This window comes from Balaenoptera musculus, chromosome 4, assembly GCF_009873245.2.
Source record: "Balaenoptera musculus isolate JJ_BM4_2016_0621 chromosome 4, mBalMus1.pri.v3, whole genome shotgun sequence".
Classification (NCBI taxonomy): domain Eukaryota; kingdom Metazoa; phylum Chordata; class Mammalia; order Artiodactyla; family Balaenopteridae; genus Balaenoptera; species Balaenoptera musculus.
This window is the reverse complement of record NC_045788.1, coordinates 92459262-92485503: the sequence shown is the minus strand read 5'-3', so window position 1 is coordinate 92485503 and position 26242 is coordinate 92459262. Positions and strand designations below refer to the sequence as shown.

Sequence of the window (26242 nt, the reverse complement as noted above, 5' to 3'; positions counted from 1 at the left end):
ATAGCAGCACATTCCTACTCCATGTTTCTCCAAGTAAACACTGGGGACCAATGGGTGGAAGCTATTAGGGAGCAGGTTTGGGCTGATTAAAAAGGATCTTTACAGGAGGTGGACAGTGGATCTTCAAAAAGAACTGATTGACTCAAGAAAGTAGTGATCTCTTTCCCAACACTGTTGGCATTGAAATGGAATCTGGAAGGCCATTTATCAAGGACATTACTAGGAATAGCTAATATTTATTAGTGGTTACTACTGGCAAGGATTTATTCGATGCACTGTTCCACATATTCTATTTAATACAGTGGCCCTGGGAGATGAAATCTATTTTGTCATCATTCTTAAATGAAGGGCCTGAAGCTTAGAGAGGTTAAGTAATTTGCCCAAAGTCACATAATTCATGAAAGGCAGAAAGCACATCTGTCTTGTGTCCAGAGACTGAGTTTTCACTCACACTGCTTCTCACATGTCAATACTGTAGAAAGATTTGGTTCACCGGAAGAGAAGCTGTACTATGTGGTCTTGAAATTCTACTACTTGATTCTAACAAAATAAAAATGTATTACCTACAAAGCATAAACCAGTATGGAAAGTAGACACCAGAGGGAATGGGAAAAAGGGTAGGTAAAACTTAATGAGGGAGGAAAAGGTCTGGAAAGATCTTAAGTAAAAGGCACTGGTCCAGGAAAAATATTTTCCTGGCTGAGTGTAGGCAAGGGGCATTTCCTGTGTGTTGTGCACATGTGAGAGAAAGGTGAAGGGAGAGTAGGACAGCAAAGACATAAGACATACAAAAAACTTTCCCAGCCATAGCAGAGGCATCATCTGGACATCAGAAGTGAGGTTCCAAACACCACATTTTGCTGATAGTCAGAAAGAACTAAGACAAACAAATAAGGGATATCATCTTCACATCAAGTGTCCAGAGACCTGCAGCGAGCTTCCTTTCATTATTCTTCTTGTAGATAATTAATTATCACCCCTCCCTTACAAAAAAGCAGTGGCAGATAGATGCTAGTTAGATTTACATGGACTATTTTCAAGCCTTCATTCATTCATGCATGTGGGCATTCATTTAACAGATATTTTTTGAGTGCCTCCTATTTGCTAGGCACTTTTCTTGGCCACTGAGGATCCAGCAGAAAAAGAGTAGTCACCATCTCACCCTGCAAAATAATTACCTGTCTCCACTGAGTGTATTGTCTGGAGCAGAAAACCACATGCAAAAAACAAGATGAATATGTAAATATAAGGTGTTAAAGAGTCAGAAGTGCTAAGGAGAAAAACAAAGCAAGGAAAAAGAATAGGAAGTGAGCACATATGGAGAACTGTTGAAGTTTTGATCAGATTTTAACTGCTTATTCAAACTAAAAAGGAGAGAGGGAAAATGCTCAAGAAAAGAGGATGTGTTGAGGTCCAGTGTGGGTTTTAAGTTCATGCTTATGAATCACAAGTACTGTGAAAGATTTCATGGCAAAGTGAAAAGGGCATTGAGAAAATCATTTCCCTTCTTTTATCTTCATTTCCTCATCTTTAAAATGGGACTCCTAACATTAGCCATCTAGGCCACATGATGCAGGCATGTGTATGTCTCAAATGAACGTGGTCTTCAAAATGTAAAACAATATATACATGACTTCCCTTCTCTTATCCTCATTTCCTCATCGTTCAAATGGAATCCTAATATTAGCCCTATAGGCCACATAAGGTGTGTGTATGTCTCAAATGAATGTGGCCTTCAAAATGTAAAACAATATATTGTATGACTTTACTACAAAAAAGTTATTTATATTTTTGAGAATCCCCTCCTCATCCCTGATCTCTGAATATATAGAGAGATAGATATACTGACACACACACACAAATACACACATGTACACACGTACACACAAATACACACAGAGAGAGGGAGGGGAGGGGGGAGAAGTTTTTGTAGAGAATGAGAAGGATACACACATACACACACACATGTTGTATCCAACCCATGTCACATCGCATGTAATTCATCTACTGCAAATATTCAGACAAGGAATAAGCAAATCCGGGGGACTCTGAGGCTCCCAGGAACCTCTCAGCAGAACAAGAGCGGCACATTCCTCTTCCACTCAGTTCTCCTTGGATTACTGAACACTCTTTTCAGAGCTTTTTTAATCACCGCCTGAAAAGCTGGTTTCCTTCCTCCATCCAAGATACTCAACAAAATGGAACTTGTCAACTGTGTTTATGGTAATAAATCTCCTTTCCAGCATTTCTCCTGACATTCTAATGCCTTCCTGAACATAATAGAAATGTCATTTTCCACCTGAATTCATCTTCTCCAAGCTACCTTATATTTCTGCAAATCCAAGTTTCAACAAGTTTGATTTCATTCCTTCTATAGTATTTTATTTGCTTTAACCAAGCTAAAAATCCCAACTGCAATCCCCCGCTCTCCTCTAATTGCTTGAGTGGGGATTATGTTTTGTTGGCTGACTGTATAATGTAGATACATTTTGAAAGCTGAACTGTTCCTTTTTCTTGAGTGACAGAGAATTAAATGCTCTTTCAGATAATGCCCAAGGATTTCTTATGATTTTTTTTCCTGCCTCAATTCAATAACTTCCTATGTGTCAATTATGCCCAGATCAGCATTCTCACCTAAATATAAAACAGTCCCCCAAAACTCCTAAAACCTGAGCGGGGCTTTCACTTCCTGCAACCAACTCAGCTGTACTGTCAGCTGTTTCACAATCCTGTCTTGGGCTTCCCGAGGAGAATTCAAGTAGTAACCTTCCAGAAGTCAAACATTCTTCCTTGGTAAGGAATTCCTTCCAGTAAAAGTAGTTGTATTTAATCTGAGTAGGGTCAGGTGTTGATTTAAGTGCAATCATCATTTCTAAACATTTTATGGAATATAGAGTCATTTAAAATGAAAGTTTATGGGGGAGTGGAGCTACTAAGATTTTACTTGGGAAAATCTTGGACTTCTTTTTGCCAGTGATAATGACAAGACAGAGGCACGCACTTGCTTATTTTGTTTAACATATTTGTGGCCTTTGTTCCTCTATGTATATCAGTCCATCCACTTCCCGGAAACGGTGGATTAGCGGCTTCTGACCCAGGAGGCAGGCTGCGGCCCTTCATCTCGAGGAACAGAATCCCCGGACGATTGCAGCGGACCACACCTTGACCGTGATCTCTTCTGTGCGAGGCTGGAACCACGCGATCCGACCCTGGCGAGTGGCGATGCCCCAGCCGGCTGGCTGGGGCAGCTGAGCACGAGCACGTCCGCGGCCAGGGCGCCGCCAGCCGGGCTCTCTCGAGTCCCGAGTCAGGAACCAAGAACCACGCACGGTGTCTGTCCCGAGGGATGTAGACAGGACAGTCCTCGGCCATGGAAATCAGTTTCTGCTCAGAAAGACAGTGGTTTGCTAAAGAGGAAGAGCGGGGGTTCCCCTTGGGACCCTGCCAACTCTCCCGGAGTGTCAGCGGGCCCTCCTCCCAGCCGCGGGTTCGGGGACGTAGGCGTGGGGAGGGAGGGGAGCGGGTGACAGCCGAGCAGAGGAGCGGAGGGACCAGAGGGAAGCGGAGGGAAGAAGCGGGAGGGGAGGAGAGAAAACGAGAAGGAGGGAGAACTGGATCTGCTTCCTGGCCTGTGAGATCTCAGGACCAAACCCAACTCGGGTCTGGAGAATGGAAACCACGGCCAGCTGCTGGGGGTCCGGCAGGACGCGGCGGTGGACAGCAAAGGCGAACCTTCGCGCGCGGGCTCTGAGCCTGAAGGAAGGACTCGGTCGGAAGAAGGGAAGAGGAAGAGAAGACGAAATCACGCCTCTTTGTTTCTGTTTTTATTTCTGTTTTTGCTTGTGTGTTTTCTCTACCGAGCGCAAAAGGGAATCAGCCGCTTCTCTGGTCTGGGGAGCATCGAACATTTGATGAAAACAAGAGCATTTTTTTCTTCTTTGAAATAAATTCAACAGCACTGCTTCTCTCTTCACCACCTCGGTTTTTCTTCTTCCCCAGTTTATTTTTCTGGTATACCATTCCCACAGCATCTCTGGTCTAATTACCAGGTGTCTTTGGGACTAATTGAACGAACTTGTCTCGGTTTCTACGTCCTGTGTATCAGGGTTTGTTTCGATTTTTGTTTTTGTTTTCATCTGTGTAAATGCCTCCAGAGCTTACTATTCCGCTAAGCTGGACTTACACTCTCTATGTTCCAGTCCTTTCTAGTCCTGGGGTTTCATTATGAAGTGAGCTCTGTCCCTCCCTACCCGCTTCCTTGCAGGAACACATTTTCATTCTAAGCTCCTTGCATTCCAACCCCTCGCTGCGTTGCTGTTTTGCCCTCAGGCTCTCAGAGCACATCAAAGGAGTTTGCTTTGACTGCCCTTACCACCCAAGTGGTGCCTACTGGTGGGGCTGCTCCCTAGACTGGGAATCCTCACCATTTAACTCCTTAAAAAAAAAAAGACTGTTTCAGTTCTTGACGATAACAGTAATAGAAATGCTTAGACAGGCTCTGAAAAGCTGTTCTCTGCACGCCCAACACAGTACTTCCTTTCTCCCTCTCCTACCATCCTTTTTCTCCACTCCTCTCCCTCTCTATCAGCACCTCAGTTGTTGGCATCTCAAAAATTAATTCAACGTCGTGGACTTAGATATGAGAAAAGAGCCGGTATCTGTCATTTTAGCTGCACTGTAAAGTAGCACAACCATTCATTCTACAAACACGCACTGAGTACTTACTAGATGCCAGACTCTGGGAACTGGTCCAGGGACTGAAAAGATAAATGACGTGTTTTTTTTCCATCACTTTCTCTCCCTCTCCTGCCGTCCTATCTCCTCTGTCATCTCCATCAACGTTGAGAGTTACTGAGCCCTTAATTTATGCCAGGCATATGGGTAGGAGCTCTACATGCATTTTTCTCTTTTAATTATTGTAAGGACCCTGATAATGGAACATTCTATTTTATAGGTGAGAAAACGGGCGATTAAAGAAGCTGAATAGCTTTCTCAAGCTCATTCATCTAGTATGTGTTGGTGCAGGGGTTTATAAACCAGACAGTCTGACTCCAGACTTGTGGCACATCACTAGTAAGTCACTGTTCCAGTGGAGGAGCCAGACTTGTAAACAGATAAATATAATTCAAAGAGGTAAGTGCTAGCACTTTGGAAATACAGAGACAGCATGACTAACACTGCCTAGGGGAATCAGGAAAGGCTTTTTAAAAGACAACTTGACATGTGATGTGGGTCTTGAAATATGAGTAGGAGTATCCCAGGAAAACAAAGGGATAGATGTAGTAGGTGCATTTCAGGCTGAGGGAAACATATATGTAATGACACAAGTTGAGAAAGACTGCCAGGGTATGTTTAGGAAACAGTGAGTTCAACCTGATTGAAGCATAGTATTCATGAGAGAGGGTTGTGAAATGAAACTAAGGTGGGCAAATATGAAACTGGGATGAGAATGTCAAGGACTTTAGAGATCTTGCTAGGAAGATTAGCTTTCATTTGTAGGTAAAATGACTCCAGCAGAGATTTTAAAGAAAGGGAGTGACATAATCAAATTTCTGTGTATGTGTGTCTGTCTGTCTGTCTAAGATGATCACAGGGAAGTCTGGAGAAAGTAGCTTAGAGCCATCCAGGTGATGGGAGACTGGTTGGAAACTTGCTGTACAGGTGATAGGGACCTGGGCTAGGAGTATTGAGACTGGCAAGGAGAGATTTTGTTCACCAAAGAAAATTGGCATTAGGACTTTATCTGTTTCTAGAATAAAGGGCTTTAGGCACAAAGAATTTTATTCAAAATTAAAAAAGACCTCTTGAGAGAGCACCAAATTAGCCCTCTTACTTTTATAGATATAGTTAAAGTCTATGAAGCTTTGGAAGATTAAACGACATAACCAACTAGTGGAAGAATGATAATAGCCACTTTTTATTAAGAGAAGACTGTCCACTCATTTAGCATCCTTTAATACAAGCAACCCTCCTAAACTATGAAGCTAAGTACAAAGCTACTCTTTTGTCCATTTAACAGATAAGGAAGCTGAGGTCAGTAACTTGATGAAGTCTGCACAAATAATTAGAGGCAGAACTGGGATTCAAAACTAGAGATATTTGATCCAGGATTTCTTACAGTTTTGTATGCTGCGTTCTGCCATTAGGCATCCTTACTCTTAATCTAGTGCTCTCAGGCATCATTGGCCACACATTTTCGACTGTTTGATTGCCTTCTGTATGAATATGCACTGAAGTAGCATTTATTGTGGACTCACTATCCACCAAACATACGAGGCAAGATACTCTGATGATCCTTTTTAAAACTGGAGGTTTTATGGTAAAAGAAAGAGCAAATACAAATGACATCAGCATACAGCCAGAAACATAGCTAATCAAAACTATGAATGGAATACACATGAAGGATCAAGGGCTATTGAAAAAGTAGCTACTTTTATTCAGCACTTTCCTGTGCCAGGGGCTTCACATGTATTATTTTACTTAAGAAAACTGATGTAGACAGGTGAAATAACTTGCTCAGTGTCACATAAATACTAGATCAATGAGCCAGAACTCAAGCTCCAGTTTATCTGACACCAAACTCAGACCTGTAAACACTATTAGAGTGGTTAGTGAAGAATGAAGTCAGTTCCATGGACAGTATGGTATGCTAGTAGTTTAAGAATCAGGTCTCAAAAACAAAACCAAAAACAGTCTGGATTTGTACTGTTTGCCAATTTCTGATTCCCACAGTGTGCAAATAATTCCACAATGGCAACTTCAAGCTGCCGGCATGACATCACTGAAGGCGGCATCTAGAAGCGATGGGCACAAGCAGCTCTGGAGAGCCTGCAGCCTACAAGTGTACCACAGAGGAGGAGATGCTCGGGCAGTGTGTTAGAGGAGAAGTGAGAAAGATTTGGGGTAATTCTTGGAGAAAGAAGGAGTAATGCATGGAGACTGGAATGGGGATTAGTTTAGTTACATCCAAAGAAGGTAGATAGATCGAGCTAATTGTAGTTGGATCAAGTAGAAAGTGTGATTGAGGATTGGCTGGGGACAGCTTCTTGCTTAAAATCACCATTCCTGAAGGGTGGCAATTTGCTTGAAAATAAAAGATCAAAATGTTGACTTATTTCATCCAAAACTTTCTACAGGCACTTGTCTTAATCACTGCTAAAATCACTGTGTACTTAAAAGACTGAAATTGGGGCTAAATGAATTAAAAAGATTGGCCAATATGAATTTCTGGCTATGTATCTACTTTTCTCTTTCTTTATGTAAGGACAACAGCAGACTGGTGAAGGTGATAAATTGATGGAAAATGAGCTTTAGCAAACATATGGACAATAAAGTTGAAAAGAGTTACTCAGTGCTCACTTTCAAAAGAATTCCTGAGGAAATACGTGCTTGTTTGGAAGACTCTCTGAATGTACCTTATATTGACCTGTATTCAGGGGAAATAAACATATTTGCAAATACTTTAGAATATTTATTTTGTCACTTTATTTCACATCCTTCTAAGCATAGAACAACACTAATGCTTCCTTCCTTCCCCACAGAATCAGAGAGTGCATAGGACAGTGAGGAGAATAAACATTAGCAAGTACCTGCAAATAATGCCTGTTTTCCCTTTGTGCCAATAGTCTAGCCCTTTAAAAGAAGCAAGGACGAAAATAAGATTAGATTTCCTATGTTGCAGAATATTTCTATTTTTCCCCTCCATAATCAAAGCTCTTGTTGTACACAATCTGGACAGAAAGCATATTGGTCCTAAGAACCAATTAAAAAATAACATAAAGGAAATGAAATGGATGTCTACTGTTTTTGTCTGCTCCTTGGGGAATGGCACCCATCTCTGTGATTCTGAGGTACTGTCAAGCATGATGCCCACCTTCCCTCTGGCTGCAGGGGTGGACATATGACTCAGGCCTGGCCAGTCATGGTCCTGGATCTTTGTCCATCTCAAGAGATGGACAAAGCCAATCATACCTTTTCTAAGAGTGAGAGGCTATCTCTAGGATTTCAATCTCTGTGGATATAGGCTTAGGTCTGAAGGTATCTTTTTGGTCAAAGGTAGGTTTGAAGGTACCTTTTTGGTATGAAGGAAGTTGGGCTGCAGTAGAGAAACTGAGAAAACAGTCCAAGACAAGCAAAGGCATGTAGAGCTGGAATATGGAAAAATGGACAAAGAGCCTTGACAACTTTGCTCAAATGCTTTGATTGTGATAATGCCTAAAAACATACATACTTTGGGGATTCCCAATCATTTAAACCAGTAAGTAAATCATTTAATCTCTTTTTTTTTTTTTTCTTTTTTTCTTTTTTTTTTTTTTTTTTTTTTGGTTAAACTCTTTGGACTGGGCTTTTGTCACTTTCAGCTGAAAGTATCCTGACCATTACAAAAACTTTAGTAAAAATTTCCTGACTTGATGACAAACTCTGGTCAGCTGACTGAGATTATGAAAATAATGTCTTTCTAGCTAAAAAAAAAAAAACCCAGCAGAGTAAAGGGGGTGGGGAAATACCAAGAACTAAATTCCCTTTTGGGCCTATATTCTAAGATATGCTTATTTAATTTTGTGTTTTCCTGACCTATGATTCATCTCTCTTTAAACGTCTCTTTCTTCCATTGGCACGCAGGCCACAATACTTTCATTTCTCCTTTCATAAATTATCACGGCTTTATTATTTGACTCAAAATGCTGAGCTTTCACTGAATAGGCAAAAGACAAGGTACTAAGTTGAGAGGAAAAGAAAGGAGAAGGAAATGCTGATCATTTTAGAACTGGAAGGACAAATCAGCACTAGAAAAAAGGTCTTCACATCTTAAGTTTCATGGCAGGAATTTGAGTGGATGGTGAAAAATCACCTCAAGATAGAGTAACTTGGGAGTTTTTCTTAGACTTTCTGAGAAGATCCCAGAAGATGAAGTGAGGATAGATGATGACTCAGTTGCTGGTGTGGAAGAAAGACCTGAGTAACCAAGGCTCACCTTCTCAGTCAGGCTAAATGAGTATGATTCCCCCTCTAGTCACACTTCTCAAGCTACCCTTTGACGTGTCTTTGCCTTTAAAGGTTGAATTCAGAGTTCATTTAATCCTGAACTCAAGATTTGTCTCAACCCTGAAAAAAACCTGAGAAATAACCATGGACCTTGCCCTCTTTTGAAATGTCCTTGAGTCTAGGAAAAATAATCCAGAGTTATGCTCTTTGGGGATTCTCTTCTAACTTGATATGTTAACAACACATGGACAGTATGCTTCGCTCTATAACTTGGATGTCATTCTTTATAAAAAGACAAATCATTTTCCTTAAGAGATGTATCAATTAACTGGTTTTAACAGAATTTCAAAACTGGAAGCAATAGCCAAAAATAATTTAATCTACTTCCCTGCTGGCTCTAACACATCACAGATTCTGGTGATTTCAATGAAAGCATATACATGTTTATAAATCTTTTTGTGCACTGGATTTTATAGCTGTTTTTAAATGTATTGTGTTTTCTCATAAGTTTTTCACCTTGAGGTACAATTATTAAGTGAATTTCTTGCCCTTACAAAGAAAAGTAAACACATTAAACACCTCCATGTAATGTTAAAATGTTGGACATCAAATTAAATTAAATATTTGTCCTATAGCACTGTTAGCTGAATAGGTTATGAATCATCTATGTTTGTGGAGTACATTGCTTTGAATTATAATTTTGCCAAATCCACCAGAAAAGAACAAAGTATAAAGAACATTGAGGCTTAAAGTCCTGAATACTGAACCATCTCTGTAGACTTTGCAATATTGATACTGCATCCATAATCATGCCTTAGAGAAATATTATACAGAACACTATTCAGAATGTCTGTTCTGAAAAGAGTTTGGGCAAATATACTGTATTTAAAATTGATTAATAATGTCTTATATGCATCCAAAATTTTTTATTATTCTGAGAATTTGACTAAAAATTTACAGTGTCTTGTGTATTTACTCTACCAGAAAGTGGTCCATTTTCATTTAAGCAAGAGTGGTACCCATACCTGTGTAAATTTTGGTTAAGACTTCTGGATCCTGGGACCTCAATTACTTCATCTGTCATATGATACTGACCTGGTGGGTTTTCTAATTATGCTAAAAATCTTTGAAGTGTCTAAAGGGGGAAGTGAAACTTCAGGCTATTTATCAAACTTCGGTCAAAGCAGCCCCACCTGTATCAGTTTATTAATTATCTTGCACTATAATTTATTATTCATCAAGTATTCATGAATTGATGGACTCATTGGTCAAGTAGTATTATGTGCCTACTAATGTGTCTGTCTATTCTAGGCATATAACAGAGAGTAAAACAGACACACATTTCTGCCCTCATTGAGCTTTCAATCTATTATGCTATACAGGGATAGAATTGACAGAGAAAAAAATGAAACACAAAAGGGAGATAAGGAGTATTGGGGATGGGGGTTGAAAATTTAAATAGTTGTTCATGGAAAGCTTCAGTGAGAAGGTAATATTTGCGCAAGTACCTTGAAAGAGGTGATAGAGTAAGCTACACTAATAACTGGGTTAAAGAATTCCGAGGATTAGAAACAGCAAGTGCAAAGGCCCTGATGTGGGAATATGGTAGGTATATTTAGGAATAATGAGGAGACCAGTATGGTTTGAATGGGTCAAACAGGGTGAAATAGGAAATTTGACTTCAGAGTGAGCCTACATTAGAAGAAAAAGATTTGTATTTAAATAAAGATTGAAAACTCTTCATCTAAATTATTGTAAGGCCCTAAGAAACATTAAAATTATAAGATTCTGTCATATATTACATAATCAATGAGACTTCATTCAGTGTTATTCATCTTTTTTTTTGCTAATTAACATCACTCCTTAGGGATTATGCATTTACGTAAGAATTCCTTCTTAATACTTTCCTGTAAACTCTTGCAACTATCTTGCTTATTTTAAGGAAAACTAGTATAGATAACCTGGGCTTAGTTAATACTTCATTTTGGTTTTCCAGAAGTCCATTAAATCCATGGTGATCTGTTTTAGGAAATCAAAAATACATTGTTTTCAACTTCTATAGTCATTACATGTCCACTTCAAATTCCTGAATGAAATTATCATAGATCAGAATGGCTAGCAGATATATGACAAAGCAGGTAGAGATAACTCTGGAGAACTTTTTGAGGGGTAATCAAGTTGAAACTTCTTTTGAGGTATCAAACATTTGAATAACTATGCTCTGAATCACTTTTACTTACCCAAAACTGAAAGAACCGTATATTTCAGTTAAAAGTTGAAAACATATAGAGAACTCTAAGGAGAAACTCTCAAGTTGTAGGAGGAACTTAGACTGTTATAATTTTTGAGTAAATTTTATGCACCTACCGAAAGCACTAATGAATTATAAGTGTTTAATACACTAAGAGTTTTGGACATCTATTTTATAGTTATGGTGTATGTTTTACGGTCAAAGGGCTTAGCTAGATTTTTTGTCCATTCCTCATGTCTAAGGCAGGAAGGAAAACGACTAAGTGGATTTCTACTTCGACTGAAATAGCTATGAATTTCTTTTTGTACCCAGACATTGAGCGAGCTACAGTCTGAAATAAGAACATAATGTTTACCATAGGCTTTGAAAGTTTTTGCTCTCCTGAGCTCCAGTGATACAGCTTTATTAGCTGATGTTATTGAAGATGTGATTGCAAAATTTTATTCAAACCATGACTGATATTACTATTAATCAAAATTAAAAAGTAAAGTTCAAGGGAATATTTCTTACGAGGACAGATACCCATCTGTTCCCCAGGCCATATGTAGAGTCATTTTAGGAATCATTGACTTAAAAACCTTAGGGTCCAGAAATAAAACAGAGCTTTATCTTATACCTGTGTAATCCCTGTGCCTCTTTAAATAGTTATATCTTCTTAGACTTAATATAAATGCCACTTAGCCATCTATTTCAATTTTCTCATTAGTGCATTAGTCAAGGCCCTTGCCCATTCCCTTCCTGGTCACTCGAAACCTTTACTAGTCAGGATTCTATTCTCCTGTGGCTCTGTTTTCTTCTCACTGATGGCAAATAGTTTTTTTTCACTCTCTTCTTCCTGTAGATTAGGTTTCCTCAGTTTATATTTCAAAGTTTTTCACTATGGTGACCAGGTCTTGACTCATTCTCTTTGCCTTCCCTAAACCTTAGTTCTGCCTAGTTGTGATATTGTATGTTACACTAAGAAATTTAATACTTGGTCTTGACTCCATCCCTGGCCAGAGCTCCTAAAACCCTTGGAATTTCCTACGTTTTGCTGTGTTAATGAGGTGACTTTGGAAAGCCCCTAGGTCACCTAAGGATGGGGCCTGGTTGCCAGGAGATCCAATCTGACCCTGTAATTAGAGGGTGAAACTTTTAGTCCCACCTCTGGACCTCCTGGGAGAGGAGTGGGGCTGGAGATTGAGTTCAATCACCAATGACCTCGAATGTAATCAACAGTGCCTATGTAATGAAGCCTCCATAAAGACTTGAAAGGGCTGTGCTCCAAGAGCTTCCCGGTTGGTAAACACGTGGTTATTTGGGGAGAGTGGCATGCTCAGAGAGCATGGATGCTCTGCTCTCCTTCCCACAGACCTTGCCCTAGGTATCTCTTCTATCTGATTGATGCTATAACCAGGCTGACACTGTGAGAATTGAGTTGAATTGTAGAACATCAACCTAGTGTCCAAGAATTGCTTTGGTGGTATGCAAAAAAAAAACCCCACATGTTGGAACTGGTACCAGAATCATACTAGTCCAATCGTTGAAGGCTCAGTGGAAACAGCTTTCATCTCCTTATTTCATTCTCCCTGTTAAGTTTGTTTCAGGGTCTATGTTCTATAAAAAACTTTCTCACTATTTATCATTCATACGTAAATACTTACAGAGTACCCAATGTATTTGCAAAGCATTGGCTAGAAATGTGTAATCATTGATGGAGAGGTGGGGTTGGGGAGAAAGTGAGTCAGATTTGTTGCATGCTCTTGAATTGCATACATGTTTTCTTCAAAAACTAGGAAGGCACACAAAACACTATGATAAATGTGGTAAGGAACAAATGTCACCAGCCTCCAAAGCTATCTTTGGGAAATTTCATCTCCAGTGGGAAATTGTTTACATTGATCAGAAGAAAAAAATCACCTCAACTCTTCAAATGCTCACATGCCCCACCTAGCTATGTTGCTACATACTGATGGAGTAGTACAGATGGGGCAAAGATTCCTGGCCTGAGCCTCTGGGATCCTGAGCTCTGACCTCAACGGATTCTAAGCAGGAAATCTGCCTACTGTGCTGTCACTGCTTTGAGCATACTGTCCTGACTGATGATGAATTCTTTTATACTGGAGATGCAAAATGCTTCTCATGTTTCAGGTAACAAGAAATACGTATTCCTCTGGCTGAACATTATTCATTTTATTCCTTGCAATAAGCAGTCCCCATTATGATGCTCTGAGGCATGATTAAACTGGTAAATATCATTGGAATACTACATTTTCTTGGTTGTAACAAAAGCAGTTGTGGTCCAGATGCAGCTGGAAAAGCTCTTCCTGTTAAGAACTAGGTAAGGTGGATCCAACCCCCCATTCCCTAGATCTTGAAGGACAAATTCTCTCTCTACTACATTATTTTGTGGAGCTTACATCTCAAGTTTATTTCCAATTCTGAGCTCTTACTTATGCTAAATTACTAGAAATGGTCTTGTCATCATCTCATATGCACTGTATCTGTCTCATGCAGATAGGGTGCACTGCCTTATTAATTTCCTCAAGGGCAATGTATTTGAGAGTAGGAGGCTTTATTAAGGTTTTAGGAATTTATGTTTCAATCAAGCCCCCCTCAACCAAAAAGAAAGTCATAAATTTATTTTTGCACATATCTGATAAGTGAAGTGGATCGTGATGAGCAAGTAGATAGAAATGAAGCTCTAATATCAAAGTGCCTTTGGTAGAATGGTGGCATTACTATTACTATTACTATGAATCACGAATCACTGTGTGAACTTGGAAAAGTTACTTCATATCTCTGGGCTTCAGTTTCTTCATGAGTAAAATGAAGATAATATTAACATCTCCCTCGCAGGATTTTTTTGGAGGGGGGATTATTCCACTAATTCATATAAATTGCTTAGAATAACCTAACAAATAGTAAGTGTTCAATAACTGTCATTAACTAATTATTTATAATGTATTTAAAGGTCTTCCACCATTTCAATTTATAATTGTATGGCTTAGTCTTTGTCCCTTCTTCTTTTCTCAGCATCCCTGTCTTCACTCCCCTGCCAAATTCTTATTTTTATTATTTTGCAATTCCTCATTTTATTTTTATTATGTTAGTTAATATAGAGTAGTTTCACCATCACTTTGTGACCTTAGCTATATAAGACTAATAGCTTTTGGAGTTACTGCTCCAAGCTGCTTGTTAAGGCATTTTCCTACACTAGGACAAATTCCTCTCTAAAAGGAATTCTGGACCAACTGACTGTACTACATACAATCATACCTGTCATAAATGTGGGTAAGTATAATGTACTTAATTTATAGAATGTATTTTGATCCAACTTAGCTGCACCCCTTTGAAGGTGGTACTCTGATGTGTCATCATACTTATCATACTTTGATTATAAGAGACTGACTTTTGCTCAAGGTCACTCGCTTGTGCGGAACAGGGGTTTTAACTAGACTCTGATTGCTCCCCAAAGCCCACACTCCTTCTACTGTATCTAGCCAGTTATTTGTGTGATCTCATTTAATCATCACAACAATCTCAAGAGGCTAGCACTATTGCTATCACTTTTTACAAGTAAGGAAACTGAGGCTTAGAGGGGTTGAGTTCACCAAGATCATGCCCCTGGGAATGTCAAAGCCCAAATCAGACAGTCTGCCTTTGCAGATCAACTTTTAAACAATTATGCTGTATTAACTCCCACCCCAAGATAAAGGCGGTCAGATAGACAGAGGGTGGGTTGGGAGGGATCCAGGTTAAATATATAGTTAGGATGATTTGTTCGAGTAAGAGCTACTTAGAGCTGCTGTTAAAGGGGAAACAATTCCCTAAAGGAATTCTACAGGATCCCATAGGAATGTTAGCAATTCAGCCATACTTAGCTCATGGAATACTGAATTAAAAGGCATTTGCCTCATAGCATTAGCCTTCTTGTAGGTTCATCAGATGCAAATAAAATGCTAACGTTAAAACCAAAAGGGAGAAACTACTTATTCTGAGAGGAAAAATATAAGAGCTCTACTCTAGAGTACTGTGAATGTAATGTAAAGAGAACCGGGAGGACAAGACTGGCACGCTTTCGATAAAAATCACAGCGGAAGATGGAGCTTAATAGTTTCGAGCAGGAAAAGAGAAAGAATTCAAAGGCGTGTGTGGGCGCGCGCGCGCGCTCCCGCTTGTTTTATTATTTCTCCTGCCACCAACTTCCCTCATCCCCATCTAGCTGGTGACTCAAGTCTTCTGATGAAAGCGAGGTATGTGACGATTACTAGTTGGCATTCTCTGCTGGAGCCTAGTCTCACACAGGGGTGTCCCTGTGATGCACGGAAGGCTATTTAATGCCCCGGCGAAGTGGTTCTGGGACCAAGATTTTATTATGCTTCGTGGATGAGACTTGTGATCCCACATCCCTGATTTAGAGCCACTTAGGGCTCCGACAGCTCCACCCCGGTGTTCTAGAGGGAAATATTCCTTCATGCTCTCTGCCAGATCTGAAAGCGACACAGTTTCTCGACGTTCCGCCTGGGAGGTAGTTCAATCTTTAGAAATTGCCAGAGAAGCCTGTCCATCTGCTGGGATGCCTGACTTTCTGGAACGGACAAGGAGAAGCTTGGCTTTTAATCTGAGTAATTTGAGGATTTCTGTTTGTAACTTAAAATCGCCTCTTAATTCAAAATAAGAGAGACACTCGCTCTGGCTTTTGTAGACATTGGGAAAATCCGTGTAACGAAGTATGATCTAGAAATTCCTGCTTTAATTTCCCCCGGGAAAGAGTGAATATTTTCTGTTTGCTAGTGGGCAGTCGACTCAAGTAATCTGCCTGCAAAACAAGGTGCGTGCGAGAAGGGCACGTGGCGGGAGTAGGGGGAAGGAATCAGCCTAGTGAGTTACCCCCTCCCGCACCCCCCCCGCCCCCCGCCAACCAGTAGCTGTTCCTGTTAACTCCCAGGAGGCAAGTTCCCACCTTTGCCACCTCCTCCAGCCCCTTCCTCCCTCCTTCGCTCTCGCCCTTGGACCCGAAGTGCGAGTCCCCGGCGAGGTTCCGACCCCCACCTCCCTGCCCCACTACTCTCTTTATAGGAGAAGGAGGCTGCGATATCACGGCCGAAAAGTCCCTGAGGAGTGAGCCAGTGGATAGGCGTCTGGGGGCAAGAAAAGGGCAGTTTGAACCGTGGCGAAGCTGCGTGGGCAGCGTGAAGTGAGAATCCGTAGGACGAGGGCAAAGATAACGCCACAGGGAAGTGGCAGTCCTGGGGGCCCACCCAGAAGCGCGCAGCTCTTGGGCGGGCTCCCTATTGGCGGGCGTGGCCCCGGGGCGGAGCCACTAGAAAGCCCCGCCCACTCGGCCTCCGGGACTCGGCGAGCTTGACAACCCAGTGGAGTTCCTGAGGCGGACTTGGTCTCGGACTCGGTCCTGCAGCGCCTCTAGGCTGCAGATCCAGCTCCTGCCACCTGTGCTTGGCTCCACGTCCCGAGAAGCTGGGAGGAGAGAGGAGAGAGGGAGGAGGCGAAGGGAGGAGGAAAGCGGCAGCTTACACACGCCTTCCAGTCCCTCCACTCAGAGCAGCCCAGAGACCGCTGCGGGCGCCGCTGCTATCGCTGCCACCGCCGCTACCACCTGAGGAGACCGCCTGGACCTGTCGCCCCACTGTTGCCCCTCCCGGCAATTCTTTCCTAGCACCAGGCTTTTTATGCGCACTGCCACTACCATTATTATTATTATTGCAAGAGAAGGAAAATAACAGACCAGCTAAAAAGAACCACGTATACCTTTCCGAATTACTCAAGTGTCTCCCGGGAAGAGAGGGTCGCCGGTCCCGGGAGGAGCAGCCGAAGGGGCCAAGGGCGGGTGTTGAAGGGGAGACAGGAGGAGTTGGGGCACTGCGTGGTGGAAAGTTGCGGGCGGCGGAGACCCGAAGGTGCAGCGCCACAGCCCAGGGGGCGGTGTGTCTGGGACAAGCCGCTGCCCGCTGCGTCCGGACCCGCGAGCGCGCGGGCAGCGCGGGGCCGGGGAGGACGCCCCCTCCTGCGGCGCGGACTCTGTCGGTGGTCCCCGAGGAGGAGGAGGAATATGGCATCGAAGGCGGCCTCCTCCTGCCGTCTGGTCTTCTGCCTCTTGATCTCCGCTGCTGTCCTTCGGCCAGGTAAGAGCAGGGGGCCTCAGAGCAGCCCCAGGCCGACCTGGGCCGGGGGGCAGTTTCCTAGGTCCCCGGCCCGGGGCCTCGCACCCCCGGGGAGGCGCGCCGGGGCGCGTGGGGGAGGTAAGGGGACGGCGGTGCGGGCACAGAGCTGGCCCTGGGTACCCTCACCTGTGTCGCATATTTGGGCTCGACCGGTTGGCTCAAGTTGGGGCAGCGACTGGGGGGACTGGATAAATCTCCAGGAAGTTTGGGTGCGGCCGGGGTCGGGGCTCCGCGGGGCCCACGGACAAGATTCATCTGGCTCTCTCCCCTTCCCCCCCTGCGGCTCCAGCCTGGGCGGCGAGCTCTCGCCCTCTGACAACCCCTCCAGTCTCTGGATATCAAAGTCCACGTCACTGCGCTCTGGGCAGTTTTCCTTTCGCTTAGCTCTTGGAGGCAATAGCTCGCACTTTTTCGTGATAAATCCCCTGGTAACTTCCCGTGGTGAGAGGCGAGGCGGGGATGGGAGGGGGAGGGGTAGAGGAGGAAGGGAGGACTTCAATCACTCGCTTTTAAAAACCTCCTAGAGCTCCGACCGTGGTTTGGACGCCGTCTCCCCCATTGTCTGGGTGCGGGGTGAGAGTAGGGGTGATGGCGGGCAAAGAACGCAGCCTGGTCTGGAATTCGCAGCCAGGTTTGTGAGCCCTTCGTGAGGGGGTTGTGGATTGTTCAGGACCTGTGACCTAACCTCAGTTCTCAGTTCTGTATTGAGCCTCATAAGAAAAAAAAAAAAAAAAAGGCAAAAGCCCCGACAATTAATATATCTCGCCCGGGAATCTCTTTCCTTGCCCTTAGGGACGTCCCCTGGCACTGTCATCCTGAGACCCGCCGGGTGGCTGATGTGAGTTGACCCTCACAGGGCATTCTGCGTGCTCGCCGTCGCTTGACAGAGCAGCAAGTTAATTTTTCGCTAGACTTGAAGATTTGGGGGGAAATTTTTTTCTCCCTTTGAAGTTTTGATCTCTAGCCCCTCGTAGACAATTGCAAATAAAACTCCTACTTCTTGTTATTTCGGCTTCTGTTTGTACTCTTGCCCCTTTCTTCAGTTTTTATCAAAGAAAAACTCACTTCCTTTTCGCGTCTTTAATTTCTGCACATCCCTTCAGTTGTTGGCATGCTGAGGTCAAAGAAGAGGTTTGAAAGCCTCTGGAGCTCTCCCAGAAAGGGGGGGGGGAGTGGGGCTCGGGGTTAGAGCCTGCAGATCCCTAGTGTTTGTGAACTGCCGCCGCGGTGTGTGTTAGTGGTGGTGTACGCGCGAGGTGCGTGCCCCCTCCCGTTCTGATCTCATGTTTAAAGTTCCATTTCGAGTCGAGGTAATGAGCTCACCTGCTGTTTTGAGGCCAGAGCAAGAGGCGTCTGTGACAGATAAACGGCTCTGGGGCTGGGACTGTGAATCGAGAGTCGAACCGGATTTAAAGCAGGTGTGGGGGGGTGAGAACCCCCGGGGAGGTGGGAGGGAGAGACCCTCTTGGCTTTGGCACTGCACGTATTTCACTTTTTCCTGATCCCAGTGTCTGGTGTGGGAAGGAGGGGCACTCACTCTGGAGCCGAGGGGAGAGAGGAGGGAGGATGAGGGTTCCGTAGTTTGTTCAGTGCGAAGGTCCACATGCCCACAGTCCCACAGTTGGTTTTCGGTTTAACCCCCTCGCCACTTGGAGAGCGTAGTCTCACTTACACCACCACGCTCGGACCACAGGCGCACGCCCAGTTTCCTTTTCCGTGCCGGAATTTATTTTCAGTTGGGCCACCTCAGAGGACAGGTTTTTCCGCACATGTAACTGCTAAAAAGGGAGAGGTTCCTCTTTCAGATCTTCGCGGCGATTCTTTTGACGCAGCAAGCTCGCGCGTTTCTAGCCGGCACCCGGCTGCGCGCTTTCAGCCAGCGGGGCGGGCTCTCTCGCCGTCGCCCACCCGCTGCTGATCTGCGGGTCAGGAGACTCAGACCCTCAGATCAGCGGTTTCCTTGAAATTACCCGGCTGGCAAATGCGCCAGATTTTCGGTGCGGCGTCAGTGTGTTTTAAAAGAAAGAATTATGGCACTAAAAGCGCCACGTCCAGACTCAGGATGCAAGTCCTGGACGGCAAGTGCCTCTCCTTCAGAGCCTTCTGCACCGCTGAGCCCGGGCGTGGGGGGATGCAGCACCAATAGCTGGCTTAGGCAAAGGGACTAACTGGCCCGCCTGCAGCCCTTCATTTCCGGAGCGGTTTTGATAGTGTGTCCAGACCTAGAGAACAAAAACTAGAGTTTGTGAAACTGCCCCTGCAGGTCTGTTGGTCTGTAGTCGCTACGTAGCCATGGATATATTTTAGGCATGGCATGTTACCTGTTTTGAAGGCAGGAGGAGAATTATCAATGAACCACGGAAACTGAATTCGGAGATGAAGGCAACGAAGTATGTGCTCAGCATCCGAGGGAGCAAGAATTTTATTATTCTCGTAGAAAGAGCGTCAGCCTGTGGTAACATTTTGTATTGCTTTAAAAAAAGGCTTTCCTTGATTATTTACAAGGAGATGGGGGCCCTGAACTGTTTCTTCCCTTGGGTCATCTGTGTGCACCCCCTCTGGAATGTTTCTTAATTGCTTACTGATAAAAAGTTCATTCCAAGACGTAAACACACTTAAAGCTCTTTTTTCAGTAGGATATCATGTTTGGAATGTATCCGTTTATCTCAATAGGCCTTGGGAAGAGCATCAATTCAGATAATGTCCATTCAGACTAACTGATGTGGGACTATTAAAATTTATAATTTCAAAACTGCAAACTGCTTAGTAGGCAGTAAAACTGCTTTTTCTTTGATGATTTATTTAATCCAATAGCAATTTATGATTTAATGGGGCACTATTTTCAGTAGACTGCTTTCCTAGGTTTGTTTTGGGACCACTTACCTTCAGGCACTTGAGCAAGTCATTTCAACATTTTGGGTTTCAGTATTCTCATGTGTAAGGAAAAGGGTGGACCAAGGCTCTGCTCTCTGAGAGCTCTGCCAGCTCAACCATTTGTTTCTAATGACCTGGGGTAAAAAACCCATTTAGGCAAGGCAGAGTCATTTTCCAACTGTATTTTTCTAATGCTTTCAGACAGCCTGGACAGACACGATTCATATAAGTTGTATTACTAGAAAAATGTCAGTGGCTCCCAATTGCTAGTTTTCCGTCTTTTTTCCTACTTTTATAAACTCGTATCTTGTGATTACTCCTCCAAGCCTGAATAAGGCTATTAAAAAAATGTATACTGGAGAGAATTAGTCTCCCATTCTCCTGGGAAAAGAGACCCCAACAGTCAGAAAGGGCTTTAGGTCGGAAAAAAAAAAAAACCCATTTATGCAACCCATCCCTTCTGGACGACTGGCTCTATTTAAACTTCATATATAGTTCCTAGAATAAAATGTAAGTGATGGTTGATGCTAATATGTTTATGTGACAAAGCCTTATATGTACACCCTAAAAAGGCTCCTAAACAAAGAAGTTGATTTGCTCCATGGTTTTAAGTACAGTGCAGAAGGAAATAGAAAATAATAATGCTTTCCCATTGTTTTCAAATCTATAGAAATCCAAAATATTTTCATGACTAGATTCCAAACTTTTTCTGACTTTTTAGAAAATTCAAACTAGCATATCTTTTTAAATAGAAATTTAGAAGAAAATGCTTGTCTACTGTGGACTTATTAAAAAGAAGAAAATCAGTAAAAACCTACTTTAAGACTCCTAAGTGTCAACAAAAAATTCTTTATAATGGAGTCAGTACTCATGTGTTCAGTTTTTAGCTGTGCTGCATAAGAATGTTGTAAACTTGGGGGAAGTTATTTTTCTACTCCTTTTTATTTCCCATCTGTAAAATTATCTCCCTATGTAGTACATTGTTCTGATTTTGGTGAGATTGGTGACCCCCTTGCTCAGTATTTTGAATTTTTCAAGTAAAACATGCTATATTAAGATTTTTATTATATTCTTAATAGAATAACACTCTTTAATTTATTCCACTTAATTATCACTTTGACCATTTTATTAAAAGCAGGCAAAAATGTTTCTTTTCTTTTTTTCTCCCTCAAGTTTTCATGACACTAAATATAGGCCTTTGTAAAACTGAGCACTAAGTTGTCAGCATTACTGAGTGTAAGATGGCAGCTTTTTGTCATATAGTATTTTAAATGCTTTATAATCACCTTGTTTTATATTCCCAAACACACCTCTTTTTGTTCTGGCCATCTATTTCACATAAAACATCATCAAAGAGTTCTAGCTCTCTGATACATGCAACATGTTATCCCAAATACGCAGGAGAGCAACATAGGTACAGCTCTGATAAAAGAGTATCTCTGTGCCTGTGTGTATACATGGAAACTTAAATTTAGTTCTTCTCAGAGTGTTAATTTTATTCTTCACTGTTAGGTTTTCACAAAGGCCCATTTTATTTCTCACACATGAGTGTATGTGGCATATTAAGACTTGAGCTAACTCACTGGAATACTAAAGAAAATTTTCTTGGGAGTGCTGTGTGATGAATTAATATTTATTTGATTATTACTTTTGGATATCAGCTCCTTTTTATTTTCAATAAAATGTCCAGAAAAATGTCCATTTATATTTCTCATTACTTTTTTTTATTAGGGCAGAAGTTTCCTTTCCCTGTGGAGAACAAAGCCAAGACTGAGATATATCTTCTATATTCAAGAAGAGGATATTGTAGGCTCTTTGATAAGGTTAAATCCTACAGTTATTACAAGTATCCCTATAGTGTACAAAATATTATCATATATTTGGAGTTACTGATATTTTCATTCAGCTAATTTCTCTGTTTAAATAACAAAATTTATGTTCTTTCCCCCGAACCTTATTAGACAGAATACCATATATATTTCAGCTAGGACTAGTTCCAATTGTGCTATGGTATTCAGTAATTGTTTTATGGTAACCTATTATCATAGCCCATTATTGTAGTGTATGTTCCAAGACTGAAATTAGCTTTAACTGCTTCCTCTCTTATTTATCCAGTCAGTTCTCAATTATCCATTCCATTCAAGGGGCAATCAGAGTTGTGCAAAATCCAAAATAGTTTCTAATCAAAGGATTACATAATTCAACTTTGAGTTGAGGTACTTCAATGAACATGACTGTGTCTGATCTTCTAAGAATTCATAGCATTGCAATAAAATGAAACAAAATTGTGGGAGAATAGACTAATCAGAAATTACTCAGCTGTCCAGTTTCCCTGGCTTGCTTCCTTGCCTTTTTTCCCCTAAAGCTCTGTTCTCTATCACTCCATGATCCATACATCCTGGTATATCCAAGGCACTCCTGGTTTTTGCCTGGTTGATTCGATTATTAATGGTACCCTTTTTACTCTCAAAAGTGCAGTTTGGATGGCAAATTAGATGCTGACAATAATTATTAATGACTTGACTGTCTATGTATCTGTCTTAGAATACTTAACTATAAGACATTCCTCATCCTGACAAACTGAATATTTCTAACCTTTTTTATTTAAGTATCAGCTATAGTGAAGTATCAATAAGGGGTTATATGCCTCTTTAATGTCAAGTATAAGAGAGATATAAGGTTATGGCTGGAACCCCAGAATATTGTAGTAGGTGTGGAACATTAAGGATTCCATGGATTGGAGTGGAAACCGAATCAACCTGAGATGCCAAGAGAATAATGATGTTTGAAATTCACCTGGGAGCTGTACTTAGCCATGCAGTTATCTAGGGAAGGCCTGTTTCAATTTGATCCTGAAATCCTTTCTTAGCCAACTGCACAATTCCCATTCTGTTCTTCTGTGAGGTTTCTCAGTAGCTCCACTATCAATTTAGATCTAAAAATAAATTACCAAGGATGTCTATAAAATTGAAGGAGGGTCTCAAGTTTTTTTGTACATGTGTACTACAGTTGTATCAGTTAGATATGGTGACTTGACTCGGGACAGCCAACAATATAGCCAGAACAGTTGGTGCCAAGACTGACTATTCCTAATTGATCAACCACATGTTATTTGGTTCAAATATCTCTGAATGTCCCAGATATTCAGAAAACTCCAAAAGCAGATGGAAGTAGGAAAGGTGAGAGGGTACTGTCTAAGCACATGGGTAAAGGATGCCATAGATTTGTCCTTAATAAGACGGATTGAAGGGAGCGGGCATTGGACACTGTGGGTAAAACTCTTGTCAGCATATTCCCAAGTACTTTCCCTAATAGTTGGGAGGTTTCTGGCTATAAAATTTGCCTAGCTCCAAATCAAGCAAAAAACAGAAAAATAAGTCTTGCTACTCTTATTAAAATTTTGAACCACAGTGTATCAGTTAACTATGCCACATAATAAAGTACTCCAAAATATAGCGGTTTAAAACAGCAACTATTTTATGTAGTTCATTATTTTGCAGTTTGGCAATTTAAGCTGGACAGTTGGGTGCTTTTCTGATTTTAGCTCCATGCCATTCTACTGTAGTCTGTCTGTTGTTCAGGAAAAATTAATTCTTCTCCATGGTCTTTCATTTTCTAATAGGCTTCCCTAGGCTAGTTCTCTTGATGGAAGTCTACCTCTCACGATAGTAGTGAGGGGTGTGGCAACAGCAGGGATCCTTACTGCAGATCCTCAGCCCCATATTCACAGTCTACACCCTCTTCTTCCAGATTATTGGGCAAGAAATATTATAGAGGCTCATATATTATAGAGCAGTGTCCAATAAGAGTACTGTTTCCTACTTCTCAAACTTTTATCTTCCCCAGGAATAAAATTATGGAAAGTGTATATGTGTGTGTGTGTGTGGAGGGAGGGAGAGAGAGAGAGAGAGAGAGAGAGAGAAATTGAAGGGTTAAAGGCATGCAATTCATGATCAGAAGCTAAAATGTGGTAGAAGAGGGGTTATTGGAAAAATGAGAAGGTGCCTTAGATGTCTATCTTGTTCAGTTCTCTTATTTGACAGCTGAGATAGATGAAGATACAGGTAAAGAGATTACCTAAAATTCAGTAGAAGATTAACCACCGTTTTTAGAGACAACAATGTTCTTAGTTTGATGTATGTTTAGACCCATAGGTTCAAGGTTTTGGAGCTATGAAGAACCTTAAAATTACTTAGCTACTTGCCTAAGGTCATATTGTTAACCAATCCAAAATTAAAACTCTTGTCAATTAACCATTCAACGTATAATAATAGCATTCAATAAATATTTATTGTGCTCAATATGTGCAAAGCATTGGGCTTGGTGCTGGGGATACTGCCATGAACTAGTTACTAAATAGCCAAGGTCCACTGTCACTCCAAGAAATTATGTTCTCTCTGGGAAACAGACATCAGTCAACTAATTACATAATTATTTGCTAGAACTTTTGCTAAGTACGGCAAGGACACATAAAGAGCATTTTACATCAGTGTGGCCAAATTTGGTCTGGAGTTTAGGAAAAAATCAGAAAGGTTCTTTCAGGAAGTGATATCTGAAGTACGAGATGAGAAATAATCAAATAAAAGATATGGGCTGAGAGAATGGGATGAGTGAAGACACTAAGGAGGAGGAACATGGCTCTAACTCCTGGAGGTGACCAGGAATTCCTTGAAGTTGTTCAAATACTTTTTTTGTAATTTCCCTAATTTACTTACCAGTTATGGAGTTCGGAAGAGGATCTCTTTGATTTTATTCAAATGCTTATATACTAGCACATATTTGCATATAAACTTCCCACCCTTTAAACATATCTAGTGAGAAAATACTGTATCTTTCCTTTTTCACTTTGCAGCACATGTTGGAGATTAAGAGAATATCTAATATCAGCACACATAGCTTTACCTCATTTTTTAACATGGTGTATTGGAGTTTATTGTACACACCATAATTAACCATTTCCCCAACTCTTGGAAATGTAGATTGTTTCTAATCTATTTGTTACAAACAATACGGCAGTGGACATCTTAATACTTGTTCTTGTCCATATGAGCAATTATGTTGGCAGGAAAATGTCTTAGAAGTGAAATTGCTGAGTCAAAGAATATGTGTATTTTTTGTTTAGAAAGAAATTCTAAAACTACGGTTCAAAGAGTATATACTATATTGTATATTTGAAAGTTGCTGAGGAAGTAGATCTTAAAAGTTCTCATCACAAGAAATGATTGTAACTATGTGTGGTGATGAATGTTAACTAAACTTATTGTGGTAATCATTTTTGCAATATATACATCTATCAAATCATTATACTGTACACCTAAAACAAATACATGTCAAATATATCTCTATTTAACAAAGAGTATCTTTAGTCCCAGATAAAGTATATGGGGATGCGCCTTCCCCATACTTCCTCCATAACTCTGTACTATTACTATAACTTCTTAAAAACCAGGATAATATGTTGGTTCTTATTTATTTAAAGTTTATGGAAAAAATGAAAATTATAGGAGTAAGGCACACACACTCATATGTAAGGCAAAAGCTATAGACAGATTTGTGCCTAAATTTTTATACATGAGATGGAGCCACAAATGCAGGAAAGAAGTGCATTTATTATGAATTATTATCATTGCTCTTTCCACATAAGATGGATAACTTTTAGAACATAAACCATGTAATTGTAAGCCATATTTTCTTCCATTTTAGAAGATTCATACTCTGTGAGATGAGATTAACTGAAGCAGTGGATTAAGAGGCAACAAGATGTGAGCCTTAAGAGTAGTTGATAATGTTTTTCATTACATAGATGGTTTCCAAATATTCGTGTTTGTTCATTGTAGATGCAATATACGTCTAACTAATGCCATTTTGTAAACCCAGTTTAATAGGTTTTAGATTTCAGTTATTTTTAAGTAAATCATATTTTGAACACTTCTTCCAACAAGTTTGTTTTAACAGGCTTGTCAAAATT

At 41.3% G+C, this 26242-nt stretch overlaps 1 protein-coding gene across 3 annotated transcripts in view; it reads left to right on the top strand.

The window, feature by feature from the left end:
* The first annotated feature begins 16770 nt into the window (after window positions 1-16770).
* Window positions 16771-26242, top strand: part of ALCAM (activated leukocyte cell adhesion molecule) — a 200648-nt gene continuing 191176 nt past the window's right edge. The window contains exon 1 of one of the 3 annotated variants that reach the window (XM_036850390.1): window positions 16771-17361. In XM_036850390.1, the coding sequence (XP_036706285.1) occupies window positions 17289-17361 (73 nt within the window). In that variant the 5' untranslated portion in view covers window positions 16771-17288. Of the gene's footprint in view, window positions 17362-18674; window positions 18819-26242 lie in introns of those variants that run through there. The other 2 variants (XM_036850389.1, XM_036850392.1) reach the window with 2 other exon arrangements.